Raw genomic sequence first — 19,621 nt, 5'->3', positions numbered from 1 at the left:
TACTCCGCTTGCGCTCGCCTCGCTGCCAGTGACAAAGATGGAAGCGGCGAGACGGCGGGAAGGGGGCGCACGACGAATTAAAGAGCGCATGGAGGCGGAAGGGAGGAGCATGGAGTTTCGAAATACAAGAGTGGTACTTCCGGTGAAAGACACGGCGATTCTCTAGGGTTTATAGTAGTTATTTTGAATTTGCGCTTTTCAGATTAGAGTAGGTTTTCTCACATCCGGATTTTTTGGGACTTTATATGCCCCCCACTGTGAAGGCGCTGCCTTTATTTAGCCAACAAAATTGTCACAAAACACCACATAAATATATACGGTTAAAATACTCTATAATCCACCCATCCCTGAAAATGGGTTCAGGGTTCCAATAATCTTCCTTTAAACCCAGGGCCGTTGTTGTTGTTTTTTTTTGGGGGGGGAAGGTGCCAGTACTCACCATGAAGTTGTTATAGTAAGTGCCACACTTTAAACTTTTTTTTTTTTAAGGTGCTGGTGTTACCGGAAAAATCCGAGGGCTCCCTTGGACAAAAAGTAAAGACACCAACCAGGATAACTTGGAGCAAAACAGCAGCCTGTAGGCTTGGCCTTTATTGAACTGTTGCAACAGGGTGTTCCCCTCACTTGCAAGAGAGAGGAAAGACCCAGAAAAATAGTGTGCAAGGTCTTATAAAAACTTTTTGAAATTCCCCTCCTCTAGGTCAAGCCCACCCCCAGAAACATCATGCATACATTACAGAAAGGAGGGGTTGAGGGAGGAGTTGGTGGTAACCTGAGTGTCTTGTCACCTGGCTAGTTCCTCCTTTCCCCCCTCCCCATGAGTCACTTCCAGGAGACAAAGGGGAGTTTGCAGTTTCCTGCCCCCAGAGGGAAGATCTGATCATTGTCCTTTGTTTCAGTCCATGCTGAATCCACTCCCATATGCAACTTCTTTGTGATCTTGATTGTCTTCTGTCTGGGATCATCAGGGTTGGCATAGCAACTGGGCAGGGCTCCTGTGGATGTGCTGAGACGGTGAAGGGATTATGGCTGACCAGGACCAAGCCACCCCCCTTTGATAGTTCTTGTCATATGGAGTAAAATAAAATGGAACAGTGCAAATCCGATGTATGGTTGATTTTCTATGAATTTATAACAGAAATGTGGCGTATGTAGTGTGTGAGTGTGTGTGTGTGTGTGTGTGTGTGAAGTTTGTACAAACAGAATGATTGGGGTGGGGTGGGGGGTTCCTGCTACACTGGTATGGTGTGCTCTTGAGTACCCCCAGAATAAAAGCACTGCTTAAATCAATTTTTTAAAAGTGGAGGGCCACATGGCCTCTGCAGCAATTTACACCATGTTGGAATCAAACAATGGTGCTACATATGGTAGAAATTGCCCAAGGGCTTTTCATGGCACAGAATATTGATGGTCCTGATGTTTTTGTTCTTGCTTTTAGCGTGCTTGTAAAGTGCGAGGAAGAACTCTTTAGATAGGTACAAGCCGAAGAACCATAGAACAGTGGTAGACCAGACAATCCCAGGTTTAAGCCCTGACATCTCAAGGTTGGACTGGGAATGCCCCTTGTCTGATACCCTAAGACAGCCACTGCTAGTCAGTGTTGATAATACTGAGCTAGATCCAGTGGCCCATTCTCAGTATAAAGCAGCTTGCCCTGTTTTAAAGCACACACTAAAAGACACAGAAAGACCTTCCAAACACCTCCCACCCACCCAATTCTGTTTTTTAAATAATTTTCAGTAGGCAAAGCATGGAGCTATAGTACCTCTCCCACCTACCAAATATCTCAAGCCCATAATAGAAGGACCCAAGATCACCTGAGCCATAATGCAGCACAGGCTCTGTCAAAAAGGAAAACTGGGATCCACCTCCACTGTAATAAGGCATGGGGTCCATGTTTAAGGAACTTTGCACAGAAGTGATCATACCCCATTGGTCAGGCCTGTCAGTATCCCATTCTGCCACTCTCAACATCTTCCTGGTGTAAATAGGTTGGGCTGCTCCTTCTACATGGGAAATCTACCTTAAGATCTGCCTCCCTCGAATCAGGCCCATTCTTCTGTAGCCTTCATTTCTCTGGCAGTCTTCTGGCATGAATTACATCTAGGCTGTTGCGTCTCAGTGTGAAAACATTGAGCAAGGCCAAATAAACAGCCCTGACCCAACTACCACACCCAACACTGGCCTTCACTCCAAACTGGACAGCTCTGTAGATCTTCTAAATTTTGGTAAGCATTTCTTACCAAAGAGAGAGACTTATGGATTTGGCTGTGAGTATGGGGACCGTTCCCAGGATCCTGTCTATGGAGGTAGGGATGGGAACCTGAAAGCGTAGGAAAGATTTGGCCAGTTGTGTGGTGCTAGGTCCTGCATTTACATGGCATTGTACAGACAAAACTAGGTGGGAAAGAAATGCAACCAGAGGTAACACCCTGTTTTCTGGTGGCATTTAGTAATAGCATCACAGTTGTGACAATACTTTTGTTCTTGCTAGGTTGCCTGTGTGAGCTGGTGAGATCGCGAAAGGTTGTTCCCTGCAACAGCTGGTGAGGAATCAGGTAGGCCAGGCTAGATCTCCTCCGCTGCCACGGCTCCTCTGGAGTCATCCTTGTTTGGCAGGCCCAAGTCCAAGCAGTTTTTGTCAGCCCTGATAGCCTGAACGGAGCACGTAGACATAGGAGGTGTTGGAGCTGTCAGCAGTTTTCTGGCAAGGTCCACTTGCAGAATGCTCTGGCTGCCATTGAACAGGACTTTCTCTTGCTTGGATGTTTTCTTGGCTTGGAGGGGGCTCCTGCACCCCTGTACTTTGCTTTTCACTTTCACTGTGTCTGGGTAGCAGAAGAAAACCACGGCCACTACGGCAATCAAGGTGATTGGCCTTGAGGAGGCTCTGCTCTTCCCACTGCTGCGCATGCACGAAAGGCCTGAGTTTCCGGTCTCAACATCTTGCTTAAAGTTACTCTTTCCTGCCATGCTGGAACATAGTAAGAAGCAGGGATAGAGTAATCTGTCTTTGGGTCTTTCCAATCTTAGGGTCCATATGAAAATTAATATGGCTCCAAGTGCATTTCGCCTAACATTAAAATGTTTTTACGCAATTGTCTGAAACGTGCATTTTTGCAAAAATGACCCTACTTATTATTACTATTATTATTTATTGAATTTATATCCCGCCCTATACCCAGAGGTCTCAGGGCAGTACTTTAAGGCATTGCATTATTTCCACTGATATAAGCATTTTTGTGCAGTTTGAAAAACTGCAAAATCTGGAGAAGTGTGCATTTTGAAAGATGGCTTTCAACTTACATTGTGAACTGACGTGCACATAAGGTAGGTTTGTATTAAAATGTGAAACAAACCAACCACCCCCCCATCCTACTAATATATTCACCCTTTCATCTGCTATGTGCTTTCACAGACTTGTCTCTAGCCTGCAAATACCCACCTTTTGTATTTGTTATTCCAGTTATCACTGCATTTCCTTCCATCCCAGGCACAGTAAGGATCTCGTGCTAAAATGCAGTCAGGACAGGTTTTGTGAATGCCACAGTTGGCCAATGGGACTTGTACAATTCCTTTGGAATACCCCACATAAAGGATCCCCTAAGAATGCACAAACAGAAATATTTTGTTACTACAGTATTAGGAGGGCAGGAGAAAGGAAGACCTTCCTTACATTGTGTATACAGTGGTACCTCGGGTTAAGTACTTAATTCGTTCCAGAGGTCCGTTTTTAACCTGAAACTGTTCTTAACCTGAAGCACCACTTTCGCTAATGGGACCTCCTGCTGCTGCCACGCTGCAGGAGCACGATTTCTGTTCTCATCCTGAAGCAAAGTTCTTAACCCGAGATACTATTTCTGGGTTAGCGGAGTCTGTAACCTGAAGCGTCTGTAACCAGAGGTACCACTGTAATTAACTTGTAGGACTTATTGCCAGAAGGTGCAGCGATGGGCCCTGGCCTTAAAAATGATCTAAAATGTAGTTAAATAAAAATGCCAGTGCCTCATTCACCCCAAATAATACCCACCGATTGAGAATTGTGCTTGTGATAATTTGATTGCCTGCAAAGTTTCTTTATTTTCTGGTTTTATATTTAATTGTGGCTCTCCAGGGTTTCAGTCTTTTTCTAGCTGAGGATTGAACTTGGGACCTTCTACACATGAAGCATCTGCTCGATTACTGAGCTGTGGCCCTTCTCCTTAAAATAAAGTACAGTTCTAGTTCATGTGGTCTTGAACAAAGAACAAGTTTAAATAAGAAACTGCCTTATCCCACATCAAACTACAGGCTTCATCTAGCTCCTTGTTGCCTAGCAGCTTTCCAGGGTTTCAGAAAGGAAACGTTCTTGAGACTCAGCCTCTAAACTAAGGTAAGGTTATCAGATTTTTTTCAATGAATCTGGGGACACTCTTCAACTTCAACGGATTTTGTATGGGGGCTGATTTGTAAATCTGGGGACCGTCCCCGGGAAACGGGGACGTCTGGTAACCTTAAGCTAAGGCCCTTTTACAAGCTTGCAGCTCCTGTTCCTATCCAACAGAGTCTGCCCACCTTTTCAGGTGAGAGCAGCAAGTTTTGGACTGCCTCTGGCTTCTCAAACAGCTGGATCTCCTCAATGATGTGAGCATCGCTGCCGACGACCACCACTTTGTGAATGGCTCCCTGGTCTGTGGAAAACCAAGCAAAGATATAGAGTCTGAAATTTGATATGGTAGTAGCAGAACAGTTTGTTGAAACCCGGGTCTGTCACTATCAAGTGGGTGGGAGCTGATGTTTCTCCCTCTTGTGCAGTCCATCCTCCCTTAAGAACACAAGAAGAGTCTGGCCCATCTAGTCCAGCATCCTGTTCTCACAGTAACCAACCAGATGCCTGTGGGAAATTGGCAGGCAGGATCTGAGCACAAAAGCCCTCTCGTGGTTTCCAGCAATGGAAATTCAGAAGCATTGCTGCTTCCGACTGCGGAGGCAGAGCAGGGCCATCGTGGCTAGATTGATAGCATCATCCTCCACGAATTTGTCTAATCCTTTTGTAAAGCCATCCAAGCCTCCCGCGTCTCCTGCAGGTGCAAGTGCCATAGTTTAAATGTGCACTTCCACTTTCAGAGCCGCAACTCTTTAATTGACTGGTTGACCAAGGCTGGATCTACACCGACCTGTTTATCATTATTAAAATGGTACAGTTGTACCTTGGATCCTGAATGCCCTGGAACTTGGATGTTTTGGCTCCTGAACGCCTCAAACCTGGAAGTGATTGTTCCGGTTTGCAAATATTCTTTTGGAACCTGAACGACCGACGTGGGTTCCACGGGTTCCGATTGACTGCAGGGACTTCCTGCAGCCAATGAGAAGTCACGAGCCAATGAGAAGTCACGGTTTTCTAATGTTTTGGAAGTTGAACGGACTTCTGGAACGGATTCCGTTCAACTTCCAGGGTACGACTGTATTAGACATTTCATTTGTTTCTTTCGTCAAACCACAGTCTCCCTTCTCCCGGTTGCTCTGCAGTGCCCTCTGGTATCACATTTTAATAACACATTATGAACATTAAAAGTACAGTCGTACCTTGGTTGTTGAACTTAATCTGTTCCGGAAGTCCATTCAACTCCCGAAATGGTTCGAAAACCAAGGCGTGGCTTCTGATTGGCTGCAGGAGCTTCCTGCACTAAATCAGAAGCCATGGAAGCTACATCGGACGTTCGGTTTGTGGCGTTCGGGAGCCAAAACATCCGAGTACCAAGGTGTTCAACAACCAAGGTACGACTGTAGGACATCATGTGTCCATATAGTTATCAGAACCATTCTTTAACCCTTCATTAACATTAAAAACCATGAGTGCAGATCTGCTCCAGGTAAGTCCTAGGAGGAAAAGTGAATACGTTCCCTAGAGCTCCCCATCCTAACTCCAAGGGTAAATCAGCTGCTAAGCAGAGAGAACTAAGAGGGGTGAGGAAAGAGCTCTACAATCCCAGCAAGCAGCTTTCTTGGCCTCTCCTGGGAGAACCATTAGCATTATCTAACCATTATCTGGCTACTTTTGATGTGATGAATTTGACACACAGGCCACTTCTGAGACTTCCACTTTTCAAAATAAAAAGATTCACGATTGAGTCAGTCTTGCTTGCTCATTATCTGGCTAAACTAGGCTTCCTCAGACTCAGCCCTCCAGATGTTTTGAGACTACAATTACCATCATCCCTGACCACTGGTCCTGCTAGCTAGGGATCATGGGAGTTGTAGGCCAAAAACATCTGGAGGGCCGGGACTGAGGAAGCCTGGGTTAAATGTTGCAACCTGTGTTGTAAGCCCTTGCTGGGTCAAAGGAATAAGGAGGTTACAGAGCAAATGTCTTAATCTCGACCTCCAGGGCAGGAAAGAAAACACATTCATACCTGTCCCAAGAAACAGTATGGTATAGGGAATTCCCAAGATGTTCTCAGTTTGGTGTACTGTAATCCGGGTGTATTTCACATTGAGCTTCACAAACACGGGCTGGTTATAGAGTGGCCGAATCGTCTGATCCATCATATAATGTTCTTTTATGAAAACGAGGGTTTTGTCTGATGATGGGCTGACAGAACACTGAAGGGGGGACAGAAAAAGAGGCCCATTGGATCAGGCTGAGACCCATCTAGTCTAGCATCCTGCTCTCACAGGGGCCAACATGCTCCTATGGGAAGCCTTCAAGGAGGACCTCTGTTCCCCTATTCACCCAAGGCATGAAGATGTGACTAACACACTTAATTAGGAGTCCTCCATACTGTTCTCTTCCAGTTTTTATCCGTGACTTAAGCCCGTTCTGGTAAATATTCAGAGTCTTGCACAGCACAGGGTGAGTGTGATGTTCAGCGTGAGCAGCTAGTTAAGTAGGGTGTGTTTTGTAGCTGTCTCATCCATCTGAGAAGCGCCATTTTAATTTTGGCTCCACGTTTTGTAAAGACACACAGCCTCCCTGGAGGAGAAACTGAACTGTTTGTGGGGCAACCGTTCATTTCAGGAGCTAAGGACACACTTATTTCAAGGGAGATCTACAAAGGGTTCCAGAACCCTTTAGACCTTTCTAATAATTTTCTACAGCCTAAGTGGGATCCCCTACACCAGGGATAGTCAACCTTCTTATACCTACCGCCCACTAATGCATCTTTCTTGATGGTAAAATTTCCTTACCGCCCACCAGTGCTCGATGGAAGGAGGATTCAGCTTGTGCCATAGAACCCCCTACTGCCCACCTAGAATCCTAGTGGGCATTAGGGACAGGTTGACAATCCCTGCCCTACACGGTCTGGGTTAAGGGTATCTTCTCACTTGTGGAGCAGCTGGCAGAACAGAACTACAGGAAACACTGGAGATGCTAATCTTCTGGCAGGACAGCCTAAGGACATAGGTTTGCTTTAAGACTTGATGTCAAACTATACATAGCATCCCTGAGAACCCACGTTCCCTGATTCCAGCAGGCATGTGCAATCACCTCTCAACAGCTTATTTCCATCAGTGCAAAAGGACACAAATTAACAGAAGGAACTGACAGCCAAAGCAATTACACAGGAACTTGCAAAAACATTCAAAAATAATTTGAATTTGATTCCACTTCAGAAAGACAACTTCAAAATCTGGGGTTAAATTAGAAGGAAGAAGCATTTCTCAGTATCAGAGGCGCCCCTGGTGTGCATTGGACATGCGTGATGCGATGTTGCACCATCTAGAGGAGGCTGAGGGCTCTGAAGGAGCCAACCGCTGATGCTGTGACGCACGACACTTGTGACGTCACACCCACATACCAACCCCATTCCAACAAATATTCAAGGGGCTGAAGACAACTTGGCCCCCTAGAGTTGGGGTGCCTGCTCAGCATCCTCACCAGAAGCAGTATTCAGCTGGGCATTGCACACTTCCAAGTAGAGGGCTAAAAGCGGTACTTACCGAGCCAGGGGGAGGATCCATGGCCTCCCCTTTATAGGGCAGCCATCGGGAGCAGTTCTGGTGTAACTCTTTATATCTCCCATTATCAAAGACTTTGTTGATAGCATTAAGGTCGAAGGCGCAGACTGCCGAGCTCCAGAAACCTCCCACCTGCCTACAAAGAGATGTACAAACCAGCCGCACCACTAGAAGGAAAAGGCACTCTGCATATGCTTGGAGTCAATTTACTTCACCAGTATTTAGCACATTGTGGGACCCAAAGCAAATTCCAAGGTAGGGATGGATAAATTTGCGTATTTCGATTTCTCACTTTTCCAATTTTAAGTTCAGCTTGTCACATTTCTACATCAGTTTGTGAATCTTTTCTCAAATAAGTCCACAGAAACATGGTCAGCGTTGAGTGCTTATTTCCCCTAAGAGACACATGTTTGCAAGAAGTTTTGCTTCATATTTTTCATTGTGCATGTTGCTTTTCTCATCATATGCATTTTTGCATGCAAACAGCTTCACAACAGTGCAAGTTTCCTAGGGTACTTGCGTTTCAGTTCATTTATTGTTTGGGAATATGCAAAACTAGGTAGGGACCCATTAAAAAAGGGAACTGAACCAAATCCTATCCCCCATTGTGCTGAGTGGCTAATATTCTTTCCCCGCTCCGGCTACTAAGGATTCTCACAGCCTTACCATTGAGGAACAAAGACCCCATAGAAAAATGCACCGCCTCCTGGGTGTGGAACAGCAAACACGTGTTGAATGACAGTATAAGGAAACTGCCCTTTCTGGGCGCAGGAAAGATGTGCTTTCAGAAAGGTGGTCCATTTCTTCTGCAGCAATGTTTTTCCCCCGACATCATTCTGTAGAGGATGGGAAAGCAAACATCACTGACAAATCAGATTGGGAGGCATAGTCCTTTTAAGGAGCAGCCCCAGGCATTCTCTGATAGCTCTTTTGAGATAATCAAATTGCTGCTTTACTTTATTCATCCTATTAATTTTACGGTTTGCTTTGTTGCTTACTGTTTCATCATGTGGTGTTGTACATTTCCGTCTTGAGTTTAGCAAGCTTGTAAGCTGCCTTGGAGGATTTTATAAGGGAAGCTGAGCTACGATGAAGACTGGTCGCGTTCGGCATCAACTCAGTGTCACAGAATCAGAAAATTGTAGAGTTGGAAGGGACCCCAAGGCTCATCTAGTCCAACCCCCTGCAATGCGGGAACCTCAGCTAAAGCATCAGGGACAGAAGACCATCCAACTTCTGCACATGCTCACAGCACTGAAAAAAAGTTCCTGCTCAAAAGCTTCCTTGATTTTGGAGGCAGCTCACCTTGCAGATGCGAGCAACCCTGGAGACGATGACTTTCTCAAAGAAGTCATACTCCTTTGCTGTTTCCCAAAAGAAAAAATAGACTTTGTCGTCATTTGGGGGGGCTGGGATGTTGAAGGAGGCCACGAATGTTGCATCACCTGGGGAGGGGAGGGGAGTGGAAGAAAACCGCCAGATGTGAGATCTGATTTAGTTTCTAAGGCCCTTCCCCGCTCCCTCAGCATCTGCCCTTACCAGTCATCCAGTGCTCATTCTTCAAAACTGAACTACTGCCCAGGGTTCGAGTGATGACGGGCTCATTCCCTGGAACGTTTTCCTGGGTGGCAGTGTAAAGTTCGCCATCTGCAGGGTAAAGGCAGGAGAGAAGGTGACTCCTCCTTCCCTTCAGCCCGTTTTCTCAAGCGCTTGTAATTCACTGCCCACAGGGCCAGTTCAATATGTTTTTGCACCTGAGGGGAACTGCAAAATGGTGCACGCTCACCACCAGGAAAGAAGAAGGTGAGTGAAGATGTCCATCAGGAACAAAGGTAGGGAGAATCAAATCAACCTTACCTGATAGTTGAGCCAGGAATCAAAGGCCGTCTCAGTGCAAGGGAAGTGGCCCGCTCTGAATCGTGCCAGGTGGGCATGGGCGCATAGCCCAGGCAACTCCAGCGGGCAGCCCCCATCAGCAGCGCTACCTATTCACCAAGAGGCTGCTGTAGAGGTGGCATGGGAGGGGAGCTGCCAAAGAGGTGGTAGATCCAGCCTCCAAGGAGCACATTGCTGCAGCAGCTGGCAATACATTCCTTGCTGTTCCTGTGGATGCTGCTGTTTGAGGCGGTCGCCTCATCTTGCCTCGTGGGTGGGCCGGCCCTGACTGCCCCTAATTTTGCCTTGTAGATACCTTGCTAAATATCTTGTAAATCAGTGTGCTTTCCTAAGCTTGCTCATCTCCCTCCCCAGGACCCCTACAAGTTATATTCCCCAGGGAAAGGCAGCTGCATGAATCTATGCACTGTTCATCAAACTGTTTCACACATTGCAGTGCCTGGGGTATATTTTAATCTCACTGCAGGGTGACATGTTGTCCATCTTTCAACAAGAGGAAATACAGGCAGGGGACAGGCTGTCATCCTCCCTAGATGGATATTCTTCGAATGATTTGGACTATAATTCTCATCAACCCCAGCCAGCACAGCTGATGGGAGTTGCAGTTCAAATCAACTAGAAAGGAGCACAGCCTTTGGCAAGGAATTAAAGGGGCCTGCCCTTTTGGGCGCCTCACCCAAGAAAAGAGCTTTTAAAGGGGGAAATCATGGCGTGAAATCACGTGAGATCATGGCGTAAAAATGGCTGCCATTCTCTCATGAGGAAAAAAAGAAGAGAAGGTGGCAGTTGGGAAGATCGTGTCCCGGATTTTGCTGTTGAGTTGTTGGAGGGTATGGCATGAGAACTGTGGATGTTTTAACAGACCTCTGTCTTCCTCTATGGAATGCAGAAGCGGGCAAAAGGTAAAGGTAAAGGACCCCTGACAGTTAAGTCCAGTCGCAAATGACTGGGGTTGTGGCACTCATCTTGCTCTATAGGCTGAGGGAGCTGGCGTTTGTCTGTAGACAGCTTCCGGGTCATGTGGCCAGCATGACTAAGCCGCTTCTGTTGAACCAGAGCAGCGCACGGAAACGCTGTTTACCTTCCCGCCGGAACGATACCTATTTATCTACTTGCACTTTTTGGTGTGCTTTCGAACTGCTAGGTTGGCAGGAACAAGGACCGAGCAATGGGAGCTCACCCCGTTGTGGGGATTCGATTGGCAAGCTCTAGGCTTGGTGGTTTAGACCAAAGTGCCACCTGTGTCCCTATGCTTTCTATGGAATGCCAAAGCAGACAATAGGATGGTGCAAACTTTCGACTTCCAAGGAAGTGGAACCCCTCCCCTTCCAGGTGGCTCACCAACGAGGATTGCGGTGTTCCCATAGTAAGGGCTATAGGGAGAGACACCCTTCCCTTGCAGGAGGAGGGGCTTGCCTTCTGCATCTTTCACCAGACTGAATGTTGTTAGATCCTAGCAAGGCAAGGGAAGGAAAAGGAGAAAGGTCAAAAGAAGCAAAATCGATGGGAAGGTGTTCTTCAAAAACCAAGCATCCCTATGGAGCTGTTTATAGTCGAAAGGAAGCACAGATTGTGGGCACCTGTTGATTCTCAGCAGGAATGTTGTCCCATAGAACAGGGCCAGCCACACTGAAAGCCCAGCTTCAAGTTGCTAGCCTTATAAAGGGACCCCCCTTCCTTTCTCCCCTAAGAACTCACAACGTAAGCACAGGTGGGACTGAAAGCATACGTCCCGCAGGTGTAAAGGTGTGTGTCGTTCAGTTGCACCAGGACACGGATGAAATTGAAGCATTCCCTCTGTGGAGATGAAGGTGAGAAAATCAGGATTGAACTTCCAGAAGAAGAAGAAGAGTTTGGATTTGATATCCCGCCTTTCACTCCCTTTTAAGGAGTCTCAAAGCAGCTAACATTCTCCTTTCCCTTCCTCCCCCACAACAAACACTCTGTGAGGTGTGTGGGGCTGAGAGACTTCAAAGAAGTGTGACTGGCCCAAGGTCACCCAGCAGCTGCATGTGGAGGAGCGGAGACGCGAACCCGGTTCCCCAGATTACGAGACTTCCAGTTACGTTTGCATCCCAAAGAAGATTTCCACTGGGTGGTTGTTAAATAGCAACCAAGAATGCATGAAAACCCGGCCCCTTTCCTGCATGCAAGCACATACCGTAATAATAATAGTTCTTGAAGGGGTTAAAGGACAACAGATTTATTTAGTCAAAATAAGCAGTGGTGCCACTAGATAATTCTGCAGTCTGGTCATAATGGTGTTTTGTTAGAACCAACCTTTCAATTGGCAAGCCCAAGCGGCACGGTGGTTTAACCCACAGCGCCACCCGCATCCCTGTGCATAAGATAGTTCAGGATATACTGGTATTATTTCTCAGCAATTTGAAAGAGGATCGCCTGTGGTTCTTATGTTGCCTGTGTTCATGCAGCTGAGTTTTTATCTCCATCCCACATCACCCCCCACCTCCCACCCACAGGTCAGGTAGCAGCTTCAGAGTGGAGGTGGGCATTCAAACCAGCAAAAGGAAAGAGGGAAATGCACACAGGCGCACACCACATTCCTAAACTGGGAGGCAGCACTTCCTCTATCCCCAATGCATTACCTCTTTGTTTTTCACCTTCAAGGCACAGTTATCCTTTTTATCAGCCGTGGGACTCCACTGTATCTGTTACAGGAAAAGGGGAAGAAGGGCATTTTAGAGGAGGAGAAACAAAAGAAGGGGGAAATAGTCAGATTGCAAATGTTCAGCCTTACTGGTATTCACCTGCAGAGTTATTTTGCAAATAGGAAGATGAAAGTCAAGACTAAATTTCTGTTTTTATAATATAGTTTTAATGGTTTTGTGTTATATTTTTATAAATTGCTCAAGAGATTTTCAAATATCCAGTAATTTAGAAATGCATTAAATAAGCAAATAAATAAATAAGCAATACTCCCTCTGTTAACAGTCTCTAAACTCTGGTTCTTGATAAAGCACTGACTTGCTTGAGACAAAATGCCAAATCATGATTCTGGAGCCATGTGGCTGAGCCATCTGCTTCTTGTAGGATATAGGGATGGAATTATTCATCCATTTTGGTTTCTCCTAGTTTCTCATTTTGAACCTGAAGTTCAACTCTCCACATTTCTGCATCAGTTTGTGCTTTTCTTTCTGAAGTTTTTTTTTTTACCCAATATTTACATTTTTGCATGTTTTAAGTAACGTAAATTTTTGTGCACCATTTCCTTGATACACACTTTCTTTGAAGTTTGGATGGAGAACGGCACGGCAAAATTCTGAGAAGTGCAAGTTTTGAAGGAAAGCTGTGTGCCAGCTTGGGGAAGTGCAGATTAGGTGGGTTCACGTTAAATTGTAAACTTTAATTGCTTCCCTGTCGCTGCTGTGCTGCCCCCTCTTTTCCCCTCTTGCTTTCTGCTAATGGGGCCATGCAAGGAAATAAATACAAATTAACTATTAAAGAGGTTACAAAGCAAAAATAAACCCTTTACCATAAAAAGACAGTTAAGAAAGGCTAACAGTGTAAAGACACCTTTCAGGATTTGGGTAAAGTCCAAATGTTAGCTGGCCACACCCAATTCCAACCATTAGAGTTACAGACCCCACCAGTAAACTGTATTGAGGCATCTGTGGATGTTGCATCGCACAAACCTCTATCAGGGGCCATTAGACCCAGGCCAAAGGCCAGCTTTTCTACAAAAGGGAGAGTAGATTTCCTTCAGCCAATCAGGGCTTATTTTCTTTCTTTCTTTCTTTCTTTCTTTCTTTCTTTCTTTCTTTCTTTCTTTCTTATAATTTTTATTAACCGACCAATCAAATCAAATCAAATCAAATCAAATCACATCACATAAATTCCAAATTACAAAGCCGAATTTTAAATTTTTGTTGGGGGTACCCATATTTCAAGTTCCGAAGGGGATCCAATCATCTTGCTGCTGCTTTAATGTCCACAAATCTGTCCAAATAATATTCACAATAATGTCCTTTCTTGTTGTTTTCCACCTCTCATCTTGTTATTTTCATATATTTTTCCCTTCTCTTTGTGACCTCTGATAGTCTCCATAAGCCGGTCAAAACAAATTGTAATCCTGTGTGAATTTTTCTGTTCATCCAAGAGTCATATCCAGATGGTTTCCGTATATCATCGCTTCCATAGATAAAAACACTCTTACCATCATTAATCTTCACAAATCTGTCGCCTTTCTTAGTCCTCTGAGGAGGTTCGCCAGCAGTATGAAAACAAATCCATTCCTCCTCCCGGTCATAAATCTTTCGACAGAACTTGCCAACATGGCAACGCTATTTTTTGCTGCGTCATCCCAAAAGCTCTTGTACTTTTCTTGATCTCCATAAAACATGCTTTTGGTTAGAATTCATTTCCACACAGTCTTAAATCATCCAGCTTAGGTCCTTTAAGCTTTAGGTCCGGTTCTGTCGTGTGAGGGGGGATTATTGGGTAATCACATAGAAGAAAGAAAAAAAACTTCCCCCCCATCCAGTCCCACTGCCGACATACCAGCCTTTGATGAATCTTCTCATGATATATTCCTGTTGATCCAACCCGACGCTCTTCTTTCGCAGAGGTCCCTTCTATTAGCAGTCTTTACTCCCCATTCTTCACTTGAAATATGTGCATTTGCTTCTTCCTAATTGTTTATTTCATGTTGCTGCAGCTAGTGGCGCGATCAGAGACAGCGTCCAGGAGAACCGGAGTCCACACAAGGGCATTCTGCCTAGTGCCCTCACCCCCTTCTTTTGAATCCGGGGCTGATTTATGGGCACAGCAGGCAAGGGCAGTGTTCCCCATTCCCTTGGGGCAACAAGGGAGGCTGCATACTCCCATAACAGCCTCTTAATTACCTCGTGTGGGCCGGAGAGATGGTATTGTCGGCCATCTTCCCTAGTGGCCCCCCCAATCAGGGCTTATTTTCTCAGCACTAGAGGATGCCCATGGTGGAAGACCTTGCAGCTACTAAATGGATTTCTGCACAATCTCTTGTGACCTTGATGTAATCCTGCAACAGACATGCCACACAGGTGGCAAATTGGGTTAATTAAACAAAACCTCCCCCCGCCCCCCAGGAAGGCTGCACCCAGAATCCTAAGTAAAAAGCCATTAAAACGAACCAAAGACATGATTTATTTACCTACATTGAATCAGGACTTTAACCAACATTAAGCTGCTGCTTATCCTTCAAACCTGGTGCAAGCCATAGTTTCCTGGTCGGGGTGTCTAATGGCAAACAGTGGTTTGATAAAACTAGGGAGTAATGTGGTTTGGGGCAGGAAGGGCTGAAATGTGATGAACTCCAATGCACACATAGAAACATTTTTTAAAGAGTCCTCAGTATCTCCCACAAAACAGGGAGCAGGGTTGAAATGTGGGTGAGCACCCTCATCAGAACACCACTCCAGACCTTTCCTCTCACTTTCTCCAGCACTCCTTATCCTGAAACCCCATTTCCCACTCACCTCATGCTTCACTCTGATGGTGATGTCCGTGCGAATGTCAAGGGTGAGGATAGTGTCTCTGGCACCCACATAGAGAGTTTTCTTGTTTTTGCTCAGTAGGAAAGTGTCCCAATTCTGAACCCCTTTTTGCATGAATGGGAAAACCTTTCGTCTAGGGTCCCCTGAGGATAAAAAAAGAGAGTAAGGCTAGGTACATTTTCAGCAAGTGTCTGGTAGCCAGTCCTGGTTTCCAGTGCTCAATGATGCTCAGCTTTTTCGCTTCCTGCTCAGAGGAAAAGTCAGTGTGTCCCTTTTGTACCATGACCAGTGAGGGCGGATCATTGGGTGGTGTGTGTGAATATGTAGCAACTCTGTCCCCAACATGGGCCCAGTGTGCCCAGCATAGCGCATAGTCTGGTGCCATTTTGAAAGGGACATCCTCACATGCACAATGGTGGGTGCAGACGGCATATGCATACAGTGCAAATACTCAACAGTCTCAAGCTTCTAGTCCTGTGCACGTGCTAAGAATCCACAGATGACAAACATCAGGAGCAGATGGATGTGATCCTGCTCTCCCACCCAGATGTGCATGATCCACCAATTCTGAATGTTAGCACAGGACTAGATGAGGTATAATAGTTTATTCCTACCAATGAATACACTCACAGCCCACTGTTAACCTTTCCCATCCCAAATCTTGCTCATCTCCTTTGAGGCACCCTTTCAACTTCTCCCCTAGTGCACAGATATTGACTCTGTCTTCCTTTGAGTTACTCACTTAACGAGGTGGTTTGCTTTGGCATCAGCTCTGTGGCCAGAGTGTTGGCAAACGTCAGGAGGCAAATGAAGAAGTGTTTGGAGCTCATGGCTGGTTATCAGCAGATGGTAGCTGTCAAGAAATGCAGAAGAAAGAAAAGAAAGGAAGGGAAGGGAAGGAAGGAAGGAAGGAAGGAAGGAAGGAAGGAAGGAGAAAGAAAGAAAGAAAGAAAGAAAGAAAGAAAGAAAGAAAGAAAGAAGAAAGAAAGTAAGTCATCACTAAAAAGTTAACGACATATTATACCCTTGGCTACACTTTTGTTATATGAGGCCTAAGTGCCCTCTGTGGCTAGATGTCCTTTTTGCCAGCTTTGTCTGGTACAGTGGAAGCTCGGTTTTCAAACGTAATCTGTTCCGAAATGTTCAGAAACCGAAAACTGAAAGCGGAAGCCTTAATACAATAGGGAAACTCAAAATGGAAGCCACGTGGCATGTTCGGCTTCTGAAAATTGTTTGAAAACCAAAGCAGTAACTTCCAGGTTTTCGGCATTCAAGTTCCGAAACGTTCGTCAACGGATACGTTCAAGAACCAAGGTTCCACTGTACACTAGCTAAGGATGTTTCTGGAATACAGTAGGCTGTGGGTTGATAACCCTGAGACTGGACTACTGCAATGTACTGTATGTGGGGCTGCCCCTGGGACTTGGTCTGAAAGCTACAGCTGTTGCACAATGCAGCAGTAAGAATGCTGATGGGGGCAAACAGCCAACATCTTGTCTTCTAAAATATCACCATTGGCTGCCCATATGCTACTGGGTCAAGTTCAAGTTTTATTTTAACATACAATGCCCTGAACAACTTGAGTACCAGACATTTTAAGGATCTGAGCACTTATAAATAAATATAATTATAAATATAAATAATTAAATAAATATTTAATATATATATATATATATATTATTATTATTATTATTATTATTATTATTATTATTATTATTATATTGTAGCTTCATCACAGGGATCACTTTTAGGAATGCTGCTAGTTGACCCCTGGGTTTCCCGATAAGTCAGGTATGTAAGCGTCTGGCTAGCATCCTCACTGTTAAATTTCAAGACTATCTTGAATACCTTTTTATGCTAACAGACCTATTCAGCTGTTTAAATTTTCTTAGGTTGGACCCTGTCGTGTATTGTTGGTATGCTATTCTGTGCTTTGTTGCATCTATTTCTGTACACCACATTGATATTTTATGAGTCCGGTAAGTGTGAGATAGGGACGCGGGTGGTGCTGTGGGTTAAACCACAGAGCCTAGGACTTGCCGATCAGAAGGTCAGAGGTTCGGATCCCCGTGACGGGGTGAGCTCCCATTGCTCGGTCCCTGCTCCTGCCAACCTAGCAGTTCGAAAGCACGTCAAAGTGCAAGTAGATAAATAGGTACCGCTCCGGCGGGAAGGTAAACGGCATTTCTGTGCGCTGCTCTGGTTTGCCAGAAGTGGCTTAGTCATGCTGGCCACATGACCCGGAAGCTGTACGCCGGCTCCCTTGGCCAATAAAGCGAGATGAGCACCCAGAGTCGGTCACGACTGGACCTAATGGTCAGGGGTCCGTTACCTTTAAGTGTGAGATAAGTTATTACAAAATATAAAATATTAGGCAATCAAATACAACTGCTTGAAATGGGATGGCTGATCAGATATTCCTAAATATATGGCTCTCAGCTGCCAAAGTGGCAACTTTAAGATGCATCTGCCTAAGGCTCTTCTGAAGATGCAGGAAGGAAAAGAGTAGTAGTAGTAGTAGTAGTAGTAGTAGTAATATTTATTTATTTATTTATTTATACATACATACATACATACATACCCCACCCGTCTGGCTGGACTTCCCCAGCCACTCTGTGCAGCTTCCAACAAAATATTAAAAACACCATAAAACATCAAACAATAAAAACTTCCTTAAACAGGGCTGCCTTCAGATGTCTTCTAAAAGTCAGATAGTTGTTTATTTCCTTGACATCTGATGGGAGGGCATCCCACAGGGCGGGCGCCACTACCGAGAAGGCCCTCTGCCTGGTTCCCTGTAACTTCGCTTCTCGCAGTGAGGGAACCGCCAGAAGGCCCTCAGAGCTGGACCTCAGTGTCCGAGCAGAATGATGGGGGTGGAGACACTCCTTCAGGTATACTGGGCTGAGTTGGGGAGCTAAAGTTCTCACGTTGTGGGCGAGAGCTTCAGTGCGGGTGAGGTGGAAAATACCTGCATGGGGTTATCACTAATTGTGGAAAGATCCACTGAAGAAGACAAGTGATGGTACCAACTGAAGGCTCATGCTCTTTTTTATCCAAAATTCCTGGGGCGGAATTCCAAAGCCACAGAGGTGGATCAGAAGCTTCCCAAGCCTTCTCTGCTCATCCTTTAAATGTCTTTTCCCCAGGCTCTCCTTTCCCCAGGACCCCACGTCCCCCTTCCCTGGCCTCCCCAGGCTCAATTGCTCTTTCCCCAGTTAGGCCACAAAGTCTTCTCCTTCACCAGCACCTACTCTTTTCTCAGGCTCCAGTTTTTTTGCCCTGCATCTGCTCTGCCCCGTCTTGCACCAATCCTTGTTCTGACCTCTCTCAGCAAGCCCCAACCCTTTGGTGCTCAGCTTGTCTGTGACATCAAACAATGGCAACCAATGGCATTGGAAGTCAGAAAAAACAATATCCCCCCCCCCTTTTTAGTGAAAAGTTGCCAGTCACCCACGTCCAGATGGAATTCTTTGTTCTGAGAGGTGGGTTTTGAATATGCCAGAGGTTCCCCAGGCTGTGGCTGATAGAAACTAGAGCTCCAAACACTTGAATGGCAGCGAGCTGGTCTACTAGACTTTCATTTCTTCCACCAAGATGGCTCAGTTAAGACAATTCTTCTAAGCAAAAGTCTGGAAGTTAGGGAACGTGACAGAAGCTCCTCCTCCTAGAAAGAATTCTGGTTCTCTTCTTCCAATTCCAGGTCTCCTTTAACCATGGGTGCTACAATTGCCCAGGGTGATGACATTTAAAACCATCATTCCAAATCAGGGCTTGGAGGTGACCAGGAGCTCTGGTTTTACCCAATTCAGACATAGCAGCAAACTATCACCAGAGGAAACTTAGGAATGGAGGAAAGAATCAGGAAACATGAGAGGAGGAGCGTGCACACACACACACCTCTGTAGTATCTTCTAAGGCTCCCACTTACTTGGGAATGAAGTCTGATTGAACTCAGTAGGACTTACTCCTGAGTATGCATCATCAGGATTGCACTGCAAGCCATGTTTTGGAGGAGCATAATAAGATGTCTGAACTGGGGTGGTAATGGGACAACAATGCTAGCATCAACAATTCAGCCCGCACAAAATGGCTGGCAAATCTGAAACCAAAAGCTTCAAATTCTGAAAATGGAATATGCTGTTTAAATCAGGTGCAGCTACTTAGTTTACTTAATTCCTCACACAATCCAGTTCAAGACTCCTCCAAGAATCAGATCACTGGATATAAAGTCTCATAAACGCTGAAAAAGATTGTGCAGGGATTTTAACTGTATGGAATTGGGTGCATATATT

At 45.4% G+C, this 19,621-nt stretch overlaps 1 protein-coding gene and 1 long non-coding RNA gene across 5 annotated transcripts; one reads left to right on the top strand and one right to left on the bottom strand.

Moving 5' to 3' along the window:
• The first annotated feature begins 44 nt into the window (after nucleotides 1-44).
• On the top strand, nucleotides 45-4,264 carry LOC128403478 (uncharacterized). 2 transcript variants are annotated; one of them, XR_008327960.1, is made up of 3 exons: nucleotides 45-142; nucleotides 2,495-2,558; nucleotides 4,115-4,264. It is a non-coding gene; the product is annotated as an uncharacterized LOC128403478 (long non-coding RNA). The 2 variants fall into 2 exon arrangements; XR_008327959.1 differs by having other exon boundaries at nucleotides 53-208.
• Nucleotides 2,434-19,326, bottom strand: LOC128403471 (semaphorin-4A-like). Of its 3 annotated transcripts, none has more exons than XM_053368267.1 (14): nucleotides 18,581-19,326; nucleotides 16,069-16,179; nucleotides 15,309-15,469; nucleotides 12,441-12,503; nucleotides 11,533-11,631; nucleotides 11,176-11,287; nucleotides 9,478-9,585; nucleotides 9,244-9,383; nucleotides 8,605-8,774; nucleotides 7,921-8,074; nucleotides 6,393-6,582; nucleotides 4,555-4,670; nucleotides 3,446-3,603; nucleotides 2,434-2,974 (listed from the first exon to the last, which is right to left on the bottom strand). In XM_053368267.1, the coding sequence occupies exons 2-14, from the start codon at nucleotides 16,154-16,156 to the stop codon at nucleotides 2,569-2,571; spliced, it is 1,965 nt and encodes a 654-aa protein (XP_053224242.1). In that variant the 5' UTR covers nucleotides 16,157-16,179; nucleotides 18,581-19,326; the 3' UTR covers nucleotides 2,434-2,568. The 3 variants fall into 3 exon arrangements, with proteins under 3 accessions (XP_053224242.1, XP_053224241.1, XP_053224243.1); XM_053368266.1 differs by lacking the exon at nucleotides 18,581-19,326 and adding an exon at nucleotides 18,298-18,452; XM_053368268.1 differs by lacking the exons at nucleotides 2,434-2,974; nucleotides 3,446-3,603; nucleotides 18,581-19,326 and adding exons at nucleotides 4,047-4,198; nucleotides 18,298-18,452.
• Between the last annotated feature and the right edge of the window lie 295 nt (nucleotides 19,327-19,621).

The sequence above is a fragment of the Podarcis raffonei genome, chromosome 16 (assembly GCF_027172205.1).
Source record: "Podarcis raffonei isolate rPodRaf1 chromosome 16, rPodRaf1.pri, whole genome shotgun sequence".
Lineage (NCBI taxonomy): Eukaryota > Metazoa > Chordata > Lepidosauria > Squamata > Lacertidae > Podarcis > Podarcis raffonei.
Note: the sequence above shows the minus strand (reverse complement) of the source record. Positions and strands in the feature narration are given on the sequence as shown.